Source organism: Colobus angolensis, unplaced genomic scaffold (genome assembly GCF_000951035.1).
Source record: "Colobus angolensis palliatus isolate OR3802 unplaced genomic scaffold, Cang.pa_1.0 Scaffold150, whole genome shotgun sequence".
NCBI classification, from domain to species: Eukaryota; Metazoa; Chordata; class Mammalia; order Primates; family Cercopithecidae; genus Colobus; species Colobus angolensis.
In genome coordinates, this window is record NW_012114600.1 from 2,371,890 (window position 1) to 2,387,705 (window position 15,816).

At 37.1% G+C, this 15,816-nt stretch overlaps 1 protein-coding gene across 1 annotated transcript in view; it reads left to right on the forward strand.

The window, feature by feature from the left end:
• The window catches only part of DBX2 (developing brain homeobox 2), a 41,128-nt gene that overhangs the window by 1,096 nt on the left and 24,216 nt on the right, over nucleotides 1-15,816 (forward strand). Inside the window, exons 2-3 of the mRNA XM_011936111.1 lie at nucleotides 6-172; nucleotides 14,037-14,132. Of these exons, the coding sequence (XP_011791501.1) occupies nucleotides 6-172; nucleotides 14,037-14,132 (263 nt within the window). The remainder of the gene's footprint in view (nucleotides 1-5; nucleotides 173-14,036; nucleotides 14,133-15,816) is intronic.

Sequence of the window (15,816 nt, forward strand, 5' to 3'; positions counted from 1 at the left end):
GCCAGCCCGGTTCCCCTAAAGCTGTGCCCCGCAGCCGAACAAGTTAGCCCCGCCGGGACGCCCTACGGTACGCGGTGGGCTTTTCAAGTGCTCAGTCCCTCTATGGACAGTGCCAGGCTGCCGGGCCGGGCTCCGGGGGACCGAGACTGTACCTTCCAGCCTTCAGCGCCAGGTGAGCCAGCTCTCCCCTCCCTCCGCAGCCGCGACCGTGTCCCCGGGCCGGGCGGTCCCGGAATCTGGCAGCGCCGGCGGTGCGCACTGTGCCCGGGGAGCGCCGGTTTGGGACCTTCGTGGAGCATTTCAAGCTTTAGTGGAGATGCTACTTTGGGAGTCGGGGGCCCAGGCGGAGGCGCACCACTTTCTGTGATTCTTTTTTGCCTCATCCCACCCATTCCATTCCACCAGCTTCCTTGCCGTTCCCTTCTTTCAACAGGTGGTAGGGCTCCTTAAGTTTTTGGCCTTAACTGGGAAACTCTGAAGGTTCTTCGGCCTGCCTGTATCAGTCTCAAGAGGTTTCACCAAGTTCAACGTTTCTAACCCGCCCGCTCTTGTGCCCCGGGCTGCACGACACCAGCTCTCAGAAAAGTTATTGACAAGGAGAGCTTTGCGCGGCCCAACTTGGGGAGATTTTGCCACTCAAACTGTTAGGATTGTCGGGATAGGTCAGGAACGCGCGCAATGATCTTTGGAAGGAGAGTTGCGCAAAGTTCTGGCTTTCTCCACTCTTAAATTTTGGAACACGTTAGGCGCAAAGAAATGAAGGCCGGCTTTTTCTTCGTGCTGAGCTGAAAAACAGCTGAATTGGCAACTGGAATAGGAAGTTCACCAATAAATAAGAATTTACCGAAAGAAGGGCAGTTTGGGTTTATTTTAATCACCATATTAAACCTAACTAGTGGGACTGGGAAGAAGGATGCTGACAATTTAGTCAAATATTAGCTAAAGCTTATGTGGGGGCTCCCTGAAATTGTCAGTGATAAAGGGGAAAAAGCCTCTTAGAGACTCAGAAACTGAGATCCAATTGGATTTTTTTTTTTTTTTTTGGCTGCGTCCTTAAACGATCTTAACTCATTCTTTTAATCCCGATGGGTTTGTCCAGAATGACTAATAGACGCTTTTTCAGCAGTTTCCATTGTCCCAGCAAACTGCCGGATCAAATTTATTGCTAATGGCTTTATAGAATTTAACATGTTTAGAACCTGTCCTAGTCTTTCAGTTTGAAATGGTTACTAACAGAATGGAACAAATGTAACTATATGAACACCGGTCTCATTCACTTAGTGTAAAACCTAAATGCTAGGGAGCCTTTTTTGCACCCGGAAAGAGGAACAAACAGTTAAGGCAAAGTTTATGGAAATTTGGGCCTCTCTGTTCTTTTTGAAGTATTAGAAAAATTAGGCATAAAGCAGATTCACTTGGACAAGAGTTAATAAATTATATTTCATAAAAGTAACATTTTCCAGAAAATTTGTTGATTTGCATAACTTTTGGTGGCTTGTTTTTGTTGATAGAAGTTATCTTTCAAGGATTCCTACGCTGTTTCTAATCGTAATTGTCTCAGCCATGAAAAGGTATTTAATTTTAACCTTTGCAGATTTTACAGATTACATTTAAATAAAATAAATGCAAGTCAAGTGCAGTTATTTCAGTAACCCTCAAAAATAATTTACCGTATCTATTTTTTATTTCAAAATATTGCAACTAAAGGTTAAAAGTTTTCATAACTACATTTTTTATATTCAAGAACATATTCATTCTTGTACACGTATTAAAGTGTCCAATTGTAAACATTGTTTTTGGAATAATTACGAGGGTTGTAAGAATTTTTATTCCCTTTTGAAGTATTCTAATAGAGTTTAAGCATGTGTTTTTCCAAATATTTTATTCAATACTCATTGAAGAGATGATGTTGTAGATTAATTTTCATTTGAACAAACAACCTCTGTTTTTTAAAAAATTATTCTTGTAAAGAAAACATTAGGTTCTGAAACTAGAAAAACATCTAAAGAAGAGAACTAAAATCTCATGAATTTGACCCTACAAATATGCTGCTTAAAACCAGAATTTATATTGATTTATTTTTATAATCGGATAAAGAATGTAGTTTTCTGAACATTGCCCCAGTTTTATTTAAATTACAGATTCTTGCCTTACCAAATGTGGGAATTATTTTATGGAGTGTACAATTATAAAATTATAATGGAGTGCCAACAATTTTTTTTTTCTATCAGGTGGAAATTAGGTGAGGATGAAATAGTGATTTGGTGTTCTGGGGGAGAGCATAAGAGTTGGAGTTTTGGGGAAGATAATAAAGATAATACTATATTTTTCTGAAATGTTGTCAAACAACCTGTTCTGATCCTTTAGACACTAACTTGGGAGTGGACCACAAAATCTGATTTTAGTAATTTCTGCATGTTGATTGCCCGCTTTTTTCCCAGCCTTAATTTGTTGAGTGCACCACATCTAAATTTGAATAAGAAAGCCCCAGAGTTATTTCTAAGTTCATTGGTGAAATATACCACCGTTTAACTGCGGGATTTCTGCTTCTGCATGCATTTTTGTTTCATTATTTTTCGTTATTTTTGTTACCTACTTTAAATATACCATATATTTCATTCATTCAGCACATGCTTACTGAGTGTCTCCCATGTATCAGGCTCTGTTCTAGGCCATTGGCATAATCAGTTAACAAAACAGATGACTGTCTCGGCCCTTGTAGAGCTTACATTCCATGTTCTGTACTGCTTTATAGGTTAGCAGCCATTTTCAAAACAGCTCCCTTAATCCTCCTAATAAGCTAATGAGATGGCTGTGGGGATTCCAGTTGTTTTTCTCAATGATTATTTCATTTGCTCATTTTGTTTTTGTCCAAAATATCACTTTAATCATCTATGAACTTGTGAAAGAGAAAAAATTACTCCAAATCTTCAGACTCCTACCTTAGGTTAGTCTTTCATTGACTAGAAGAAAATAATGAGGGCCAATTGGATCACCAATTACATAGTATCACAATAATAAATCAAATTGTGATTTTGTACCTCAGCCCATAATGGAAGAAATTAGCTTTCCCTTTCCTCTTGTTATGAAATATATTTGAAAGGTGGTGACAGTTAAACACGGTAACACAAATTTACAGCTCATGGATGAAAGTAGAGTTGTCAGTGCTTCATCCCTGAAAATTGTTAAGTTTGAGTATTTCCAGCAAGAAAAGTCACACTCCATAGCTATATGTTGTCAAGTTGTTTATGTAGAATAGTTTTAAAACTTTAAAAATCAAAGGACTCAGGGCTAGGGAGGGGCACATTTAGGGCAATACTGGATAGCAAATAGGTTCTCCTGCAGGGCTTATATCTGAAAAAAGAAAAAATGTCATGAATCTATTATAGTTTATTAGTGGAAACCAGGAGGGTTTTGGAGTAAACTCTGATTATCAGACATCCTTCCTCAGAAGTTTGCCTATGCCATTATTTGTGACAATATTTGGAAAATATTATGCCTGATAAAAATATTCATGTCTTTGTATATAAAAGAGGGACTGAAAATGTAAAATGCCAAAATATTTAAATTCTCCTGGCTACAGAATGACATCAGTTTTCCAATTGGTGGTTATGCCATCAGTTCTCTTTAAAATAAGTGGAACAAATAGTCTTGCTTATTAATAACATTTGTTATTTTAAGCATTTTAGAAAATGTTTGACATAAAAATAATTTCCTGAATATAATTTCCTTTATTGTTTATTAAATCTATTCTTGTGCTGCATATGAAAGGACTGGAAAGCAAATGTTCATTCTGGATAGGTGAGTTGAACTGCAAAAAGTAGTTTTGCCAAGTAAGTCATTCTGTGTAGTAAAGAAATAAAAGAGCATTAGTACTTTTTTTTTCTGGCATCCAGTTAGGATTGTTTCTGACCATCAATACTTAATGTGCACTCTGGTTTTCTTGTTTGTCTCCCAATCCCAGGTACTGTTTACCCATTGATTGTTGACTGTCTGGAACTATTCACACTTATGTCTGGTGCTGCAAATGGTAGTTTTTTCCTCCACTGAGATACACTGAAAGTGTGAAATAAAATGTCCTCTCTTACATTTTAGGCACCTAGGGGAGGGAGAAAAGGGATTTGTGCTTAAGGTGGGGATTCCAGTCTAAGTAAAGACTTTGTGACCTTATTTTTTAAGCCTGAGTTTGAGCTTTCTGTTGCTGACACTATGATTTAGATTCGTTTTGACAAATTAAAATCATAGAATTTTGAGTGTTGATGATGCTGATTCGGAACCAGGATGACAAAAGGGGATTCTGAATGGGATAGTGATGGGACCCATGCTAGTGGTTCTTTGCTGAGGCCATCACTCCAGTCATCCTTTGGTGGAATTTTTTGAGAATGGGAGAACCATATTCTTTCTATGTCTGTATATTTTTCTGTGATCTGCTCAACATACCTTTTTATTTAAAATTAACATATTAATAACTTTTACCTAGTTCGTGAGTAATCAGCTCTGTGGTCCCTAAGTTAATAAACACCTTCAGGTTCAAGGAGAAGTTCTTGCAGTGGATAAAATAAAAGAGACTATTAGAACCAATATCTCTATCTCTCTTCTGCCCCAACACATGCTTCTCTTCTCTTCTTTGCTGTAACAACAAGCAAATTTCAATCTGGTAATATGAACTGAAACTCTTGAAGTTTAATAGTAAAACAGGAGTACATGGAGCAGGGCAAATAAGAATGTTTTAGAACTTTCCACTTAGCTCCCTTCCTTTAGGGATTTGAGGGTTATTTTAAAAGGTACGATGGTTTGAATGCCCGTAAATCTACGTATGGACTTACGTAGAATTAAACGTAGAATTTAGAGTGTTCAGGGTTATGCTACATAAAGTCAAAAGGATGCCGTATGTTTTGGGCAATTTAAAGGGATTGCTGAGATTGCACCACTGCACTCCAGCCTGGGTGACAGAGCAAGACTCTGTCTCAAAAAAAAAAAGGGGGGGGGGATTGCCAAGGGTGATTTTATTTATATTTGTTTGCCATGGATGTGTTTCCAAGGTTTATATTGGAACCTAGGCTGTGCTTAGACTCCATGATAGTCCTCTTTGGGTGTGCCACCTCCTTCCTGTTCTTGGTGACCACTAGACGTCTCTTTGCTGTAAGAAGATATTTTATGGTTAGATTTGCTGTTGAACGATGAGAAAAACGGTAGCAACTTAAAAGTGAAGGACCTAACATCCATGCATAATTTCTGTTTAATCATTGTGTTCATAAAATCCTTTGAGATTCTTTGCTATGAAAGTTTATACAGAAATGAAATTGTTATTTAAACTATTTAAAGAAAGTGTGCTTATATTAGGGTGGGCGTTAAATGGGAAGATCTTTTGAGGATCTTGCTTTGCAACCCTTAATACAGTGTTTGTCTATTTAATTTTCGGTTAGAAGAAGCTCTAAGTAAAGTTTTTCTTAATTACAATAGTTTTTCTTTATATGTACAATGAAAGGACATAAGTTTTAAGTCAGTTTAAGTAACTAAGTTTTCATTCAAATATACCTGGAGTCTGTCAGGAATAAAAAGGCAAGTTGTAAAATGAAACTATGATTTTTATCTAGGAATGCTTGTTAGAATCCTCATTTTAGACTTCATTAGATCATGCTTCTATTTTATACTCTCTTAGTAAGAAATTGGATTTTTGCCTTAACGTATAACATACTTACCAGGCCCTTGTATTTTATTCCGTTTTATTTTACTTTCAGTAATGTTTCCACTTTTAATGAAATCTCTCTCTCTCATTCTTTTTAGCCTCCAGTCAATACTTAACTTGGCAATGCTGAGTGATTCATCACTCTATATAAAGTTACCATAGCTGATTTCATTTTTAATAGCATTATTCATTTTGTCAACCAGCTATTAGTTGAGAATATTTCAGGGGCACAGTTTTGTGAGGTATGTGAACAGTCAACTTAAGGTACTAAAATTCTCTCTGAAGTCAAAGATCAAAAAGCCTATAGGAGTTTTTAGACTTTTAGAACTGAAGCATTCAGGAAAAGGAAAGGAATACAGAAAAAAACTTGGGTCTTTTTGTAAAAATTGCTGACTATTTTAATGCCTTCTTGTTTATAAATACTCCCCAGATGAACCAGGTTCTTCACTTTTCTTTCACATGTTCAGGGACCATGCCATAACAACCTTAATTTTTTGTTAACTCTAAGCACCATCAGAAATAGAATATACAATATATAGATTTCTACAAGGCCTCTTGAAAAGACTCAGAATTTCTTGTTCTTTAAAACTTTGTCTCTATTATTTTTAAAATTAAAATATGGGAAGGAGTTAATAAGTCATTCTTTGAGAAAATTTGTGTACATTTAAAAAGGAATAAAAACTGTGACTGCTGGCAAGTTTTTAATAGATAACCTAGGGCTGGATTGAGTTTAGGTGTATTGAATAAGTTTTGTGGTTATATCGGGTCTGAAACAAAAAAGACCATCTGATTGTTTAAAGCTAGAACAGAATAACACCTATTTGTTTACATATTTCCTATAGCTGCTTTTCTATTGAATAGTCATAATGGAGACTGTGTAGCTCACAAACCGTAAAGTATTTACTATCATGCTTTTTATAATATAAGTACGCCAGTGCTTGTTCCGACGTGTAAATGGCAAATTGGTTAAATTTAAAACTACCTATAGCTCTCTGAACATTCCTGTATTTAAGTCTAGATTCAAGGTCTTCAGATTACTGATTCTGTAACCATAAGGAATTCATATAACCTCACAGAGCCTCTCTTTCTTCATTTCAAAATGTGAACAGTGGTAGACTCAGCATTTGACTTTAAAGCACATACCTTAAAAACCCACTGGTAAGATACAGGAAAAGATGTGCAGGACTCCTTCCCACCATTTCACCATAGGCAAAATATTGGTAAAAGGGATATTGTTGTATAAGAAGCCATCCCAAAACTCAGTGGCTTAAAGAACAATTTGTTATTTTCTCTTACAGTTTTGTGGGTTGACTGGGCTCAGCTGGGTGGTTTTCACTTAGAATCTTGAGTGATGTTAGATGTCAGCTGGGACTAAAGTCATGGGAAGGTTTGACTGGGCTGGATGTCCAAGATGGCTACTCACATGGCTGGCACTGATGCCATCTGTTTACTGGGTGCTCAAGTGGAGCTGTTTATTGCAGCATTCATACTTGGGCTCTCCAAGTTTCTTGGCCTTTTTATAGCAGAGTGGCTGGATTCTGAAAGGGAGAACACCAAGAGCACACATTCCAAAAACCCATGTGGCTTTGGAACTTTGGACATTCTGGTACTTCCAACACTAGGTCATATGAAGTCTTGCAGTTTCTTATGACTTAGTCTTGGAAGTGACATTCTGGAACTTCGTAAGACTTAGTTGTAGAAGTTTCAGAATGTCTTATCTGCCATATCTCTTGGTTAAGCAAGTCACCAAGGCCATTCCAAATTCAAGGGAGGAAGAAATAGACCCCACCTCTCAATGGGAGGAGTACCAAATAATTTGTGATCGTTTAAAATCTGTCCCAGGATGAAATCAAGATAACCAGTATCAGATGCATTTCCTGCTAGGTCTATCTTCTGCTGGAGTAGACCAGTGCAGGAATTAATCACACAGAGTACTATAGCCGGGAGCTCAGGGAGCCTTCACAAAGGCTTGTAGTAGTCTCTTCTGTGACATAGACTTTATAATAAAAAGAGCAAGGAATCTCCTCAAGTTTAGATCATTTTTTCAGAGCGGTCTAATTGAGACTCCCTGAGGGTAAGGCAGCAGAGGTGATGACCCTGGGCACCGGTGATGGTCACAGTGAACTAGCGTCCCACAGCTGGAGGGAAGCCAGATCCTGTCAACTTGTTGGTGTTGTGAGGATAGATAAGATGTTGCTGGAAGTGTTCACACAAATGCTTATCATCACCTGTTGCTACAGCACGTTGTTACTACATAGCAGCTTTCCCTTTGGCCCTTCTTTTTTTTTTTTTTTGAGACAGAGTCTTGCTCTGTCGCCCAGGCTGGAGTGCAGTGGCCAGATCTCAGCTCACTGCAAGCTCCGCCTCCCGGGTTTACGCCATTCTCCTGCCTCAGCCTCCCAAGTAGCTGGCACTACAGGCACCCGCCACCACGCCCGGCTAGTTTTTTGTATATTTTTAGTAGAGACGGGGTTTCACCGTGTTAGCCAGGATGGTCTTGATCTCCTGACCTCGTGATCCGCCCATCTTGGCCTCCCAAAGTGCTGAGATTACAGGCTTGAGCCATTGTGCCCAGCCTGGCCCTTCTTTATTCCACTGCATCCCATCCACCACTGCCAGGTGAACTTTTCTCAAATGTAGTTTTTCATTATGTCACCAAGCTACTCAGGAGAACCCAAATTCTCCAATTTGACTACAGATTAAATGAAATTACCTAGTTTGGCCTTTAAGACCTTCATTCCATCAACTGCATTTAACTCTTCTAGCCACATTGCTTAATGTTCACCCCTTGAACCTTGTCCCAGTAGCCAGGCTGGTCTCCTTCACCTACCCCATGTGTTAACACCATCCTTACCTCTTTTCCTTTGTCCCTGCAACCTTTTATTTTTGGAATGGTTTCATTCTCTTCTTTTGCCCTTCCAAGTACTTTCCAAATCAAGACCCTGATTAAGATGTTTCTCCTGCTTAAAGCGTTCTTTGAACAAGCCTTTCTTAAAATATCTTTTTGTTTTTATTCTGTATTTCAGTAGAAGTCTGGATAATACTTCTCAATCTCCTGACCTTGTGATTCACCTGCCTCGGCCTCCCAAAGTGCTGGGATTACAGGCAATACTGCTTTTTTATATGCTGTTTTAGTCTTGATCTCAGATTATATACTAATGGCAAGAGGAGAGGCTAACATTTATTGATTGTCTACAATGTGTCAGGTGTTGTTTTATGTTTCTTTTCACGGTCTCATCCTTGCTCTATATTATAATCACCTACAAGTGAAAAAATGCTGTGCGGGTGTCCAATCCTAGCCAGCCTGATTTAAAACAATTGGTGTGGGAGCTAGGCATCTGTATATTTGAGAAGCAGCCCAGACAATTCTAATGTGTATTCAGGGTTGAGAACTACTGGCTTTGGATGTGCACAGTATGAATTTTGTTAGATTGCATTTCCTTGGGGAGTGTGTCAGGTTTCACTGAACAAAACTGAATTTGGAGTAACTGAGAAATTTACATTTCATTTCATTAACCAGCAGACTCAAATCTGTAAGTTAAAGAATATTAAAAAATATAAATTATTCCAGGAAGGAAAACTCCTTTTTCAATCTTTGTAGTCCCGGCACACAGTGCAGTGCTCAGCAGTTGACAAACAGACAATACATACTATTTGCCCTAAGTTGAAAGGACAGAAGCAAACAAGTAGACACTGCATTCAATTTATCTTCTCATGAGCTGTACCAAAACATTAAGACCCTTTATTTTTCTGTGTTTTAAACACCTTTGAGGCAAAAACTGTGGGCTTCTCTTGTTTTCTGATAAACAGAAAGGTAAAGGATGAATTTACCTAACTTGTTATGCCTGGTGATTGAAGGCAAGGTTTGCAATTAGATCACATGAATGAATTACTTTCAGATGTACTAAGTATTAAAATAAATCAAACCTCATTAGCTAATTGATATTTCTTTGTTCTAACTACTCAAGACAGATGTTTGCTGTTCTTTGGAGTCTTGTTTTGGGTCCACCCCACCATAGACTGTCTGTTCAATTGTGTATTATTTGCAAGTAGGAAGTTTAGATGTTTAACTTCTCAGTGGCCATGTACCTGGCATGTGAAAGAGGTCATGAAAACCATCCTTTTGGAATTATTTACTTCTCTGTCATTATTATTTGTAATCAATTTATTATTTATTATTAAATTATTTTAATTAATTATTCATTATTAATTTTAATTAACTATTAATATTATTTATTATAATAATATTCTTAATTATTTACTTCCTTGTCATTCTTTCCTAGAGGGTTTTTTTTTTCTCCCAGTGGTTGCCTTAGTAAGATACTTTGGAACTTTCTGTTATTTCTTCTCATCCTTCTTAAATGCAGTGGGCTCCTGAAATTTATTTGAAAGTTTTATTAGTGGTCTTTAGTACTCTTCCTTCGAAATGTCAGTTCAAGTCGGTTAGTACCATAGTTTGTATTGCCAATAAGAATGTGGTTTTACACCATTTAGATTCCTGATGTTCTTCTGCTTTACTAAAGGAGAATGAAAAGAACAAAAAACAATTTAAAAAATTATTGTTTTCTAGAAAACAGAATAATTTCTCAGTAGCTAAACTTGTAATCTTGCTTGGCTATGGGATATTTGTATCACAGAACCATCTAGTCAGCTAAGTTAAAAAAATCAGTCCAGTTCACCATTAGGTTGGCTAGAAGTTCCCATCTTGAATAAACATGCAAAATAAAAGGTATCTTGAATCTGTATCTTCAAATAAGTCATACGGAAAGTTCATGAAGTTTTCTCTGAATACATAATTTTAGTCATTTGGATTCAGACAGGCCCCAGTTTAGTTCCAAAAATTTTAAGTCATTTTGTTTGTCACTCATAACAGTTTCACACAGAAATTGGAAGCTTGATTGGTAGGTGTATCAGTCAGGGTTCTCTAGAGGAACAGAACTCATAGGATATATAGGCATATATATAAAGGGGAGTTTATTAAATATTAACACAAGATCACAAGGTCCCACAATAGGACGTATGCAAGCTGAGGAGCAAGGAGAGTCAGTTCGAGTCCTGTAACTGAAGAACTTGGAGTCCAATGTTTGAGGGAAGGAAGCATGGGAGAAAGATGTAGGCTGGTAGGCTAGGCCAGTCTAGTCTTTTCACTTTTTTCTGCCTGCTTTATATTCTAGGTGTTCTGGCAGCTGATTAGATGGTGCCCACCCAGCCTTTCCCAGCCTACTAACTCAAATGTTAATCTCCCTTGAAACACCCTCACAGAGAGACCCAGGATCAATACTTTGCATCCTTCAATCTAATCAAGTTGACACTCAGTATTAACCATCACAGTAGGATATGAAATTTGGAGTGTCTCAAGATGTTGTGTTAATATAAACTGACATCATGCTGTAGAACCTGACCTGTTTATATATTTTTCCAGAGGAAAGGCCATTTTTTTCTTTCTCATGGAAATCTTGGGAGATGTGTCAGTTATCCAGGGTCAAGCTCTTATTGAATAACTAACTGGCAGAGTCATGGTGCATGAAATCTCTATCCCTCATGGCTAGTAATTAATTATTATATTAAATCTTTATTGTTTTTCTCATCCTTTTTTCTTTTAATTTACTGTGAGCCGTCATAATCACATTTCAGATGTGTTGAATGTTAATGAATCAATGAGATAGCATGTGTTAAATTTGTAGCTAGTCCAGTGCCTGATATGTAGTAAGCACTCCTTAAATATTATCATTATAAATATTGTTCAGTGAGCCTACAGTTAATCATTTCTAACATGATAAATGATTAAGCAACTGCATCTAGATGGCACTGATCAGGTTTGAAATGCATTTTATATAGGATCAAATTACCTTTTCTACGTTTTTCAGAGCAGCTTCCAAGTAGTTCTTAAGGGTTTACGGCACGTCTATCAACTTGTCACTTTGTTTTCTTCAAAGCTGAGTTTCCTGTTTTGGTCATTACTTAAAAAATGTATATGGTTCACTAAAGTTAAAAGTGCTACCTATATATATATGGTATGTATATATGTATACCTTCAATGCAGTGCATTGTTTTAAATAGTGATTTCTTAAGACCATTCAGTGCTCCTGCAATCACATGCTCACTGGATTAGCATTTGACTTAGGTCAAAATAGGAACACATTAAAAAAAAGCCTTTAATTGGAATTTTACAGTGATTTTCACATAAACCAGCTTAAACAAGATGTATTTGTGTATAGCAATCAGGAATTGACTTAAACTCATGTGTAAATATGTGTGTCAAAAAGATGATTTAAAATGGTGAAAAATTGTACACAATAGAATTTCAAGCCTGTCATGTCACAAAATGTGAAGAAGTCCAGTTCTTTAGTCAAAACTAGAATTGTTACTGTAGATTATGATTAATTTTTTTGCAATTACAGATTTTGATACTGTCATTTTGATTACAGCTTTTATATATTAAGATAGGGTAATGTAGAGCGATATAAATTCTGTTCAATTAAAATGGTTTTTCTGGTTAAATTCAGCATTAAGATCAGACATCTGTAAACCACATTTATCACTAAGAATTTAATTGATCATTTGAAACAAACACTTGATTCTTTAAAAGCCCAAGTATTTAAAAAATCTAAAAGCATTAATGTTAACAACTTCCCATTGTGTGCTAGGAAGAAAACTGCATTTATGATTAATCTGCAATTTGAAAGCACCCAGGACCCTGAAATACTATAATAATTCTTATTGGGAACTATACTTATTTTGATACATCCTTCACAGAAATTGTGAAAATAAACATGAACATAAACAACTTATCAGTTCGTTAAAATACAAGTCTGAAATTACTGTGTTCTTCAAAAAGGTATGTAGTCATATGGAAACAATATTCACTGAATGTGATTAAGAAAAGGAAAGAAGTTGTCACTTGAATATGAAAGGAGAATCATAAAAATATTTATTTTCAAGTCATGTTTTAGATTTCAAGGTCATCAGTTATGAAAGACACCATGTTTTAGGGTGGGTCAGGAAGCAGGGGAAGGATTAATTCTTGACCCTCATTCTTTCCCTAAGACCAGGGAAGTTTTCTGTTTGTTAGTTTGGAAGACCATTTGCTCAATTACTAAAAAAGTTTTGACTGTTTAGAATGTGCTAGGCACTCTGTTGAGTGTGTCATAGTATGGGCAAGTGCCCACTTTAGGCAATCTCCACCTACAGTTATATTGTATTAAACACATTCTATGAAAGGACATGGTGTGTCTAAGGCACGTAACCAAAGCATGGTATACAGTAAGTGCTCAGTAATGGAGAGGAGTTATTCATGTTTTATCCTTTATAACTGTTGTCATCTACTGAGGAACAGAGTTTAGCTTAAAATGTTAAATTCAAAGGGGATGATTCGTCATTTCTATGATGGTTTTATAGTCAAACTAATAGAACAACTTACACTAATGAGACTTCAAAAAATTTTTATAGAAGATTTTAGTCACCAAAATGGGTCTCTTTTTCATACTTTTGCACAGGAGTAATCATAAATAGTTCATGCGTCTCTCCTGAAAATTTTATGAATAGATTATTTTAATAAAACTATGCAGAGCAGAATTACATGGCAACTCACTATACTAGAAACATATATCTTCAGGGTGACTAGATTTCTCTTGAGATAAGATGGGATTATTCTCAAATACTTTAAGTCATGTAAATGTGATCAGAAACACCACTTTTTGTTATGGAATCGCTCAGTAAATTTACTCTTACCAACTTTGGAATCCAACTATCTGTTTCAAAGAACCATCTGAAATAAGCAAAGTGATATAAACTTTAAAAATTAAATGTAAGCACATAAGATTTAAATCGTTTCTTGGTAAGTAGGATATCTAGAGCTGTGCTATTTAATGTAACCCCTATTCGTATGAGTCTATTTAAATATAAGTGAATTTAGATTAAATATTCAGTTATTCATTGTATTAGCTACATTTTAAGTGTACAGTAGCTATATGTGGGTAGCAGAAACCATTTTGAACAATGCAGATGTAGACATTTCCAATAATCACAGATAGTTTCCTTGGACAGTGTTGCTCTAGGGTATTTTAAATAAAGGAATATTTGATGTTTACTGTTTACAATGATGACTGCACAGAAAATCATCTAAGAAGCTTGGTGTTTCACAGTCTCTTTGCGTCTTTCCACCACACCTCTCAAATCTTGATATTATTTAGCATGCTCTTTGACAGACAAAGGCTACTTTACAACTTTAATTTCAAAACAAATTAAAACTAAGCAAAGTGTTTACTCAATGACTTTTAGGAAACTGGAGTTTTGAATATTGTCTTAAAGAAATGGCTAATCAATGAGATCAATACTTTCTCCGCAGCACCTTCCAAACCTTTTCTTCTGAGCGCCCCACCATTCTACTCGGCTTGCTGTGGTGGGTCCTGTCGGCGCACTGCATCCTCCGCTGCTTTTGCAAGTAAGTTTTTATGCTTCATCAGCAATGCCTCAGTTACTCTGTAAACGAAAGCTGCAGGATTTAATGTGCTCTGGAAAACTAATTGGTAATGCAATGGCAGGGAGCTAATTCCTCACTAAAAATCACAGCAATCCTATTCAGGAGCTTTCCAGAGATTTATCAAACCTCAGCACACTGAGCAATTGTGAGCAGTTCTAATGGCATTGAAACCCAGGGCCGACACATCACCAAAAGCAACTTGTTTTCCATTTGATATAAAAGATCTCGGAGGGACCGGTTTGGCTTTTCTGAAATGTGTAGCGACACTCCTTTAAAGAAGAGGAAAAAGGAAAGGAAGGAAGGCGAAAAAGTTGTGCTGTGTAAAATTTCCATTCCGCTTAAAATGTAACACAGAAAGTCACTAAGTATCTATGGAGAATAATTTAAAATTGTCAAGGTCATGAGAAGAGATAAATCTCTCCTTTTTGGCATCTTGAAGGTAACCAACCAGAACTGTTGGAAATATTTTCAAGAGAACTCTTTTCTCCCAACATTATAAAAGCAAAATTTTAGTAGAGTCTGGGGGTGGAGTGGGAATGACAGACTTTTGAAATCTCGCAGCGTGCACACACACACTCTCACAGGCAAAGGAAAAACACAGGCATAAAAGTAAAGTTCCCCTTGGTCTTGAGATTTCTGGGTCAGATGAGAATCTCTAGGCAGGGAATTTGAGTTTATGGTAAAGAGATCCAGTGGAGGGGTGCATTTCTTTCAGCTGCCCAAGAGAAAACACTTATTCAGCTTAACAGCTCTGTCAGGTGAAAAGTGAAATAAGAGTTGAGTCAGGCTCCTGTGCCGAACCCCATCACGGTTGAATTCAGATCCCTGCTGCCTCTGTGCATGTGTCTTGGGAATGGTTCAGGAAAGCAGTTGCTCTACAGAATAATTCCTGACAAGTGAGGCAGCAAATGCTGGCGGTTTAATGAGCTGCAGGCTCTGAGCATCTCTTTAGGGGGCTGATACTTTCCCACAGAGCACTTTACATGGCTGAGACCCGGCCACAATGGGTGACAGACCCGTGACCAATCGTCACTTTCACTCGACTCATCCACACGCGACCTCACCACGATTTTTCACTCTGCAGATGAACTTTAGGAACCATTTCACATGGAAAAGGCTTGGGCAAGGGTCAGTTGCCCTTTTGTATGGTCATAAAGCAAGGCTCTGTGTGTCAGTCTTTTCTCCTGTCTCACATTCCAAGTGAATTTCTGGACACCATTTAAAACACTTGACTGAAAAATAAAGCAGTGAATGAAACTGACTTTTATAGACTCATTCTAGCTCATCTTCCCATATAACCCTGTCTACCTGAAAAGGGATTTAGTGGATGAGCTGAGTGTATACAGGGACTTGCTGAATACATAGGGCCCATTATCAATTGTGGGGATTGTTTATTAACCGGGACTGATACACTACTATTTTGGAAGTGACCTATTAATTGTCCATTTAACTAGAATGTATTGAATTCAAACAGAAAAATAGAAACCATGACTAAACCTTTTACTCGCTCCTTCAAGGTGGTCTCCTATGAGGACAATTGAAAACTCTTGTGCAAATTAAGGAGACATTTATCACCATATATGAGAGTATCAGGAAAAGACCTCTGGAGTAGAGACCTAAAACCCAAATATCTGGTACCGTATCA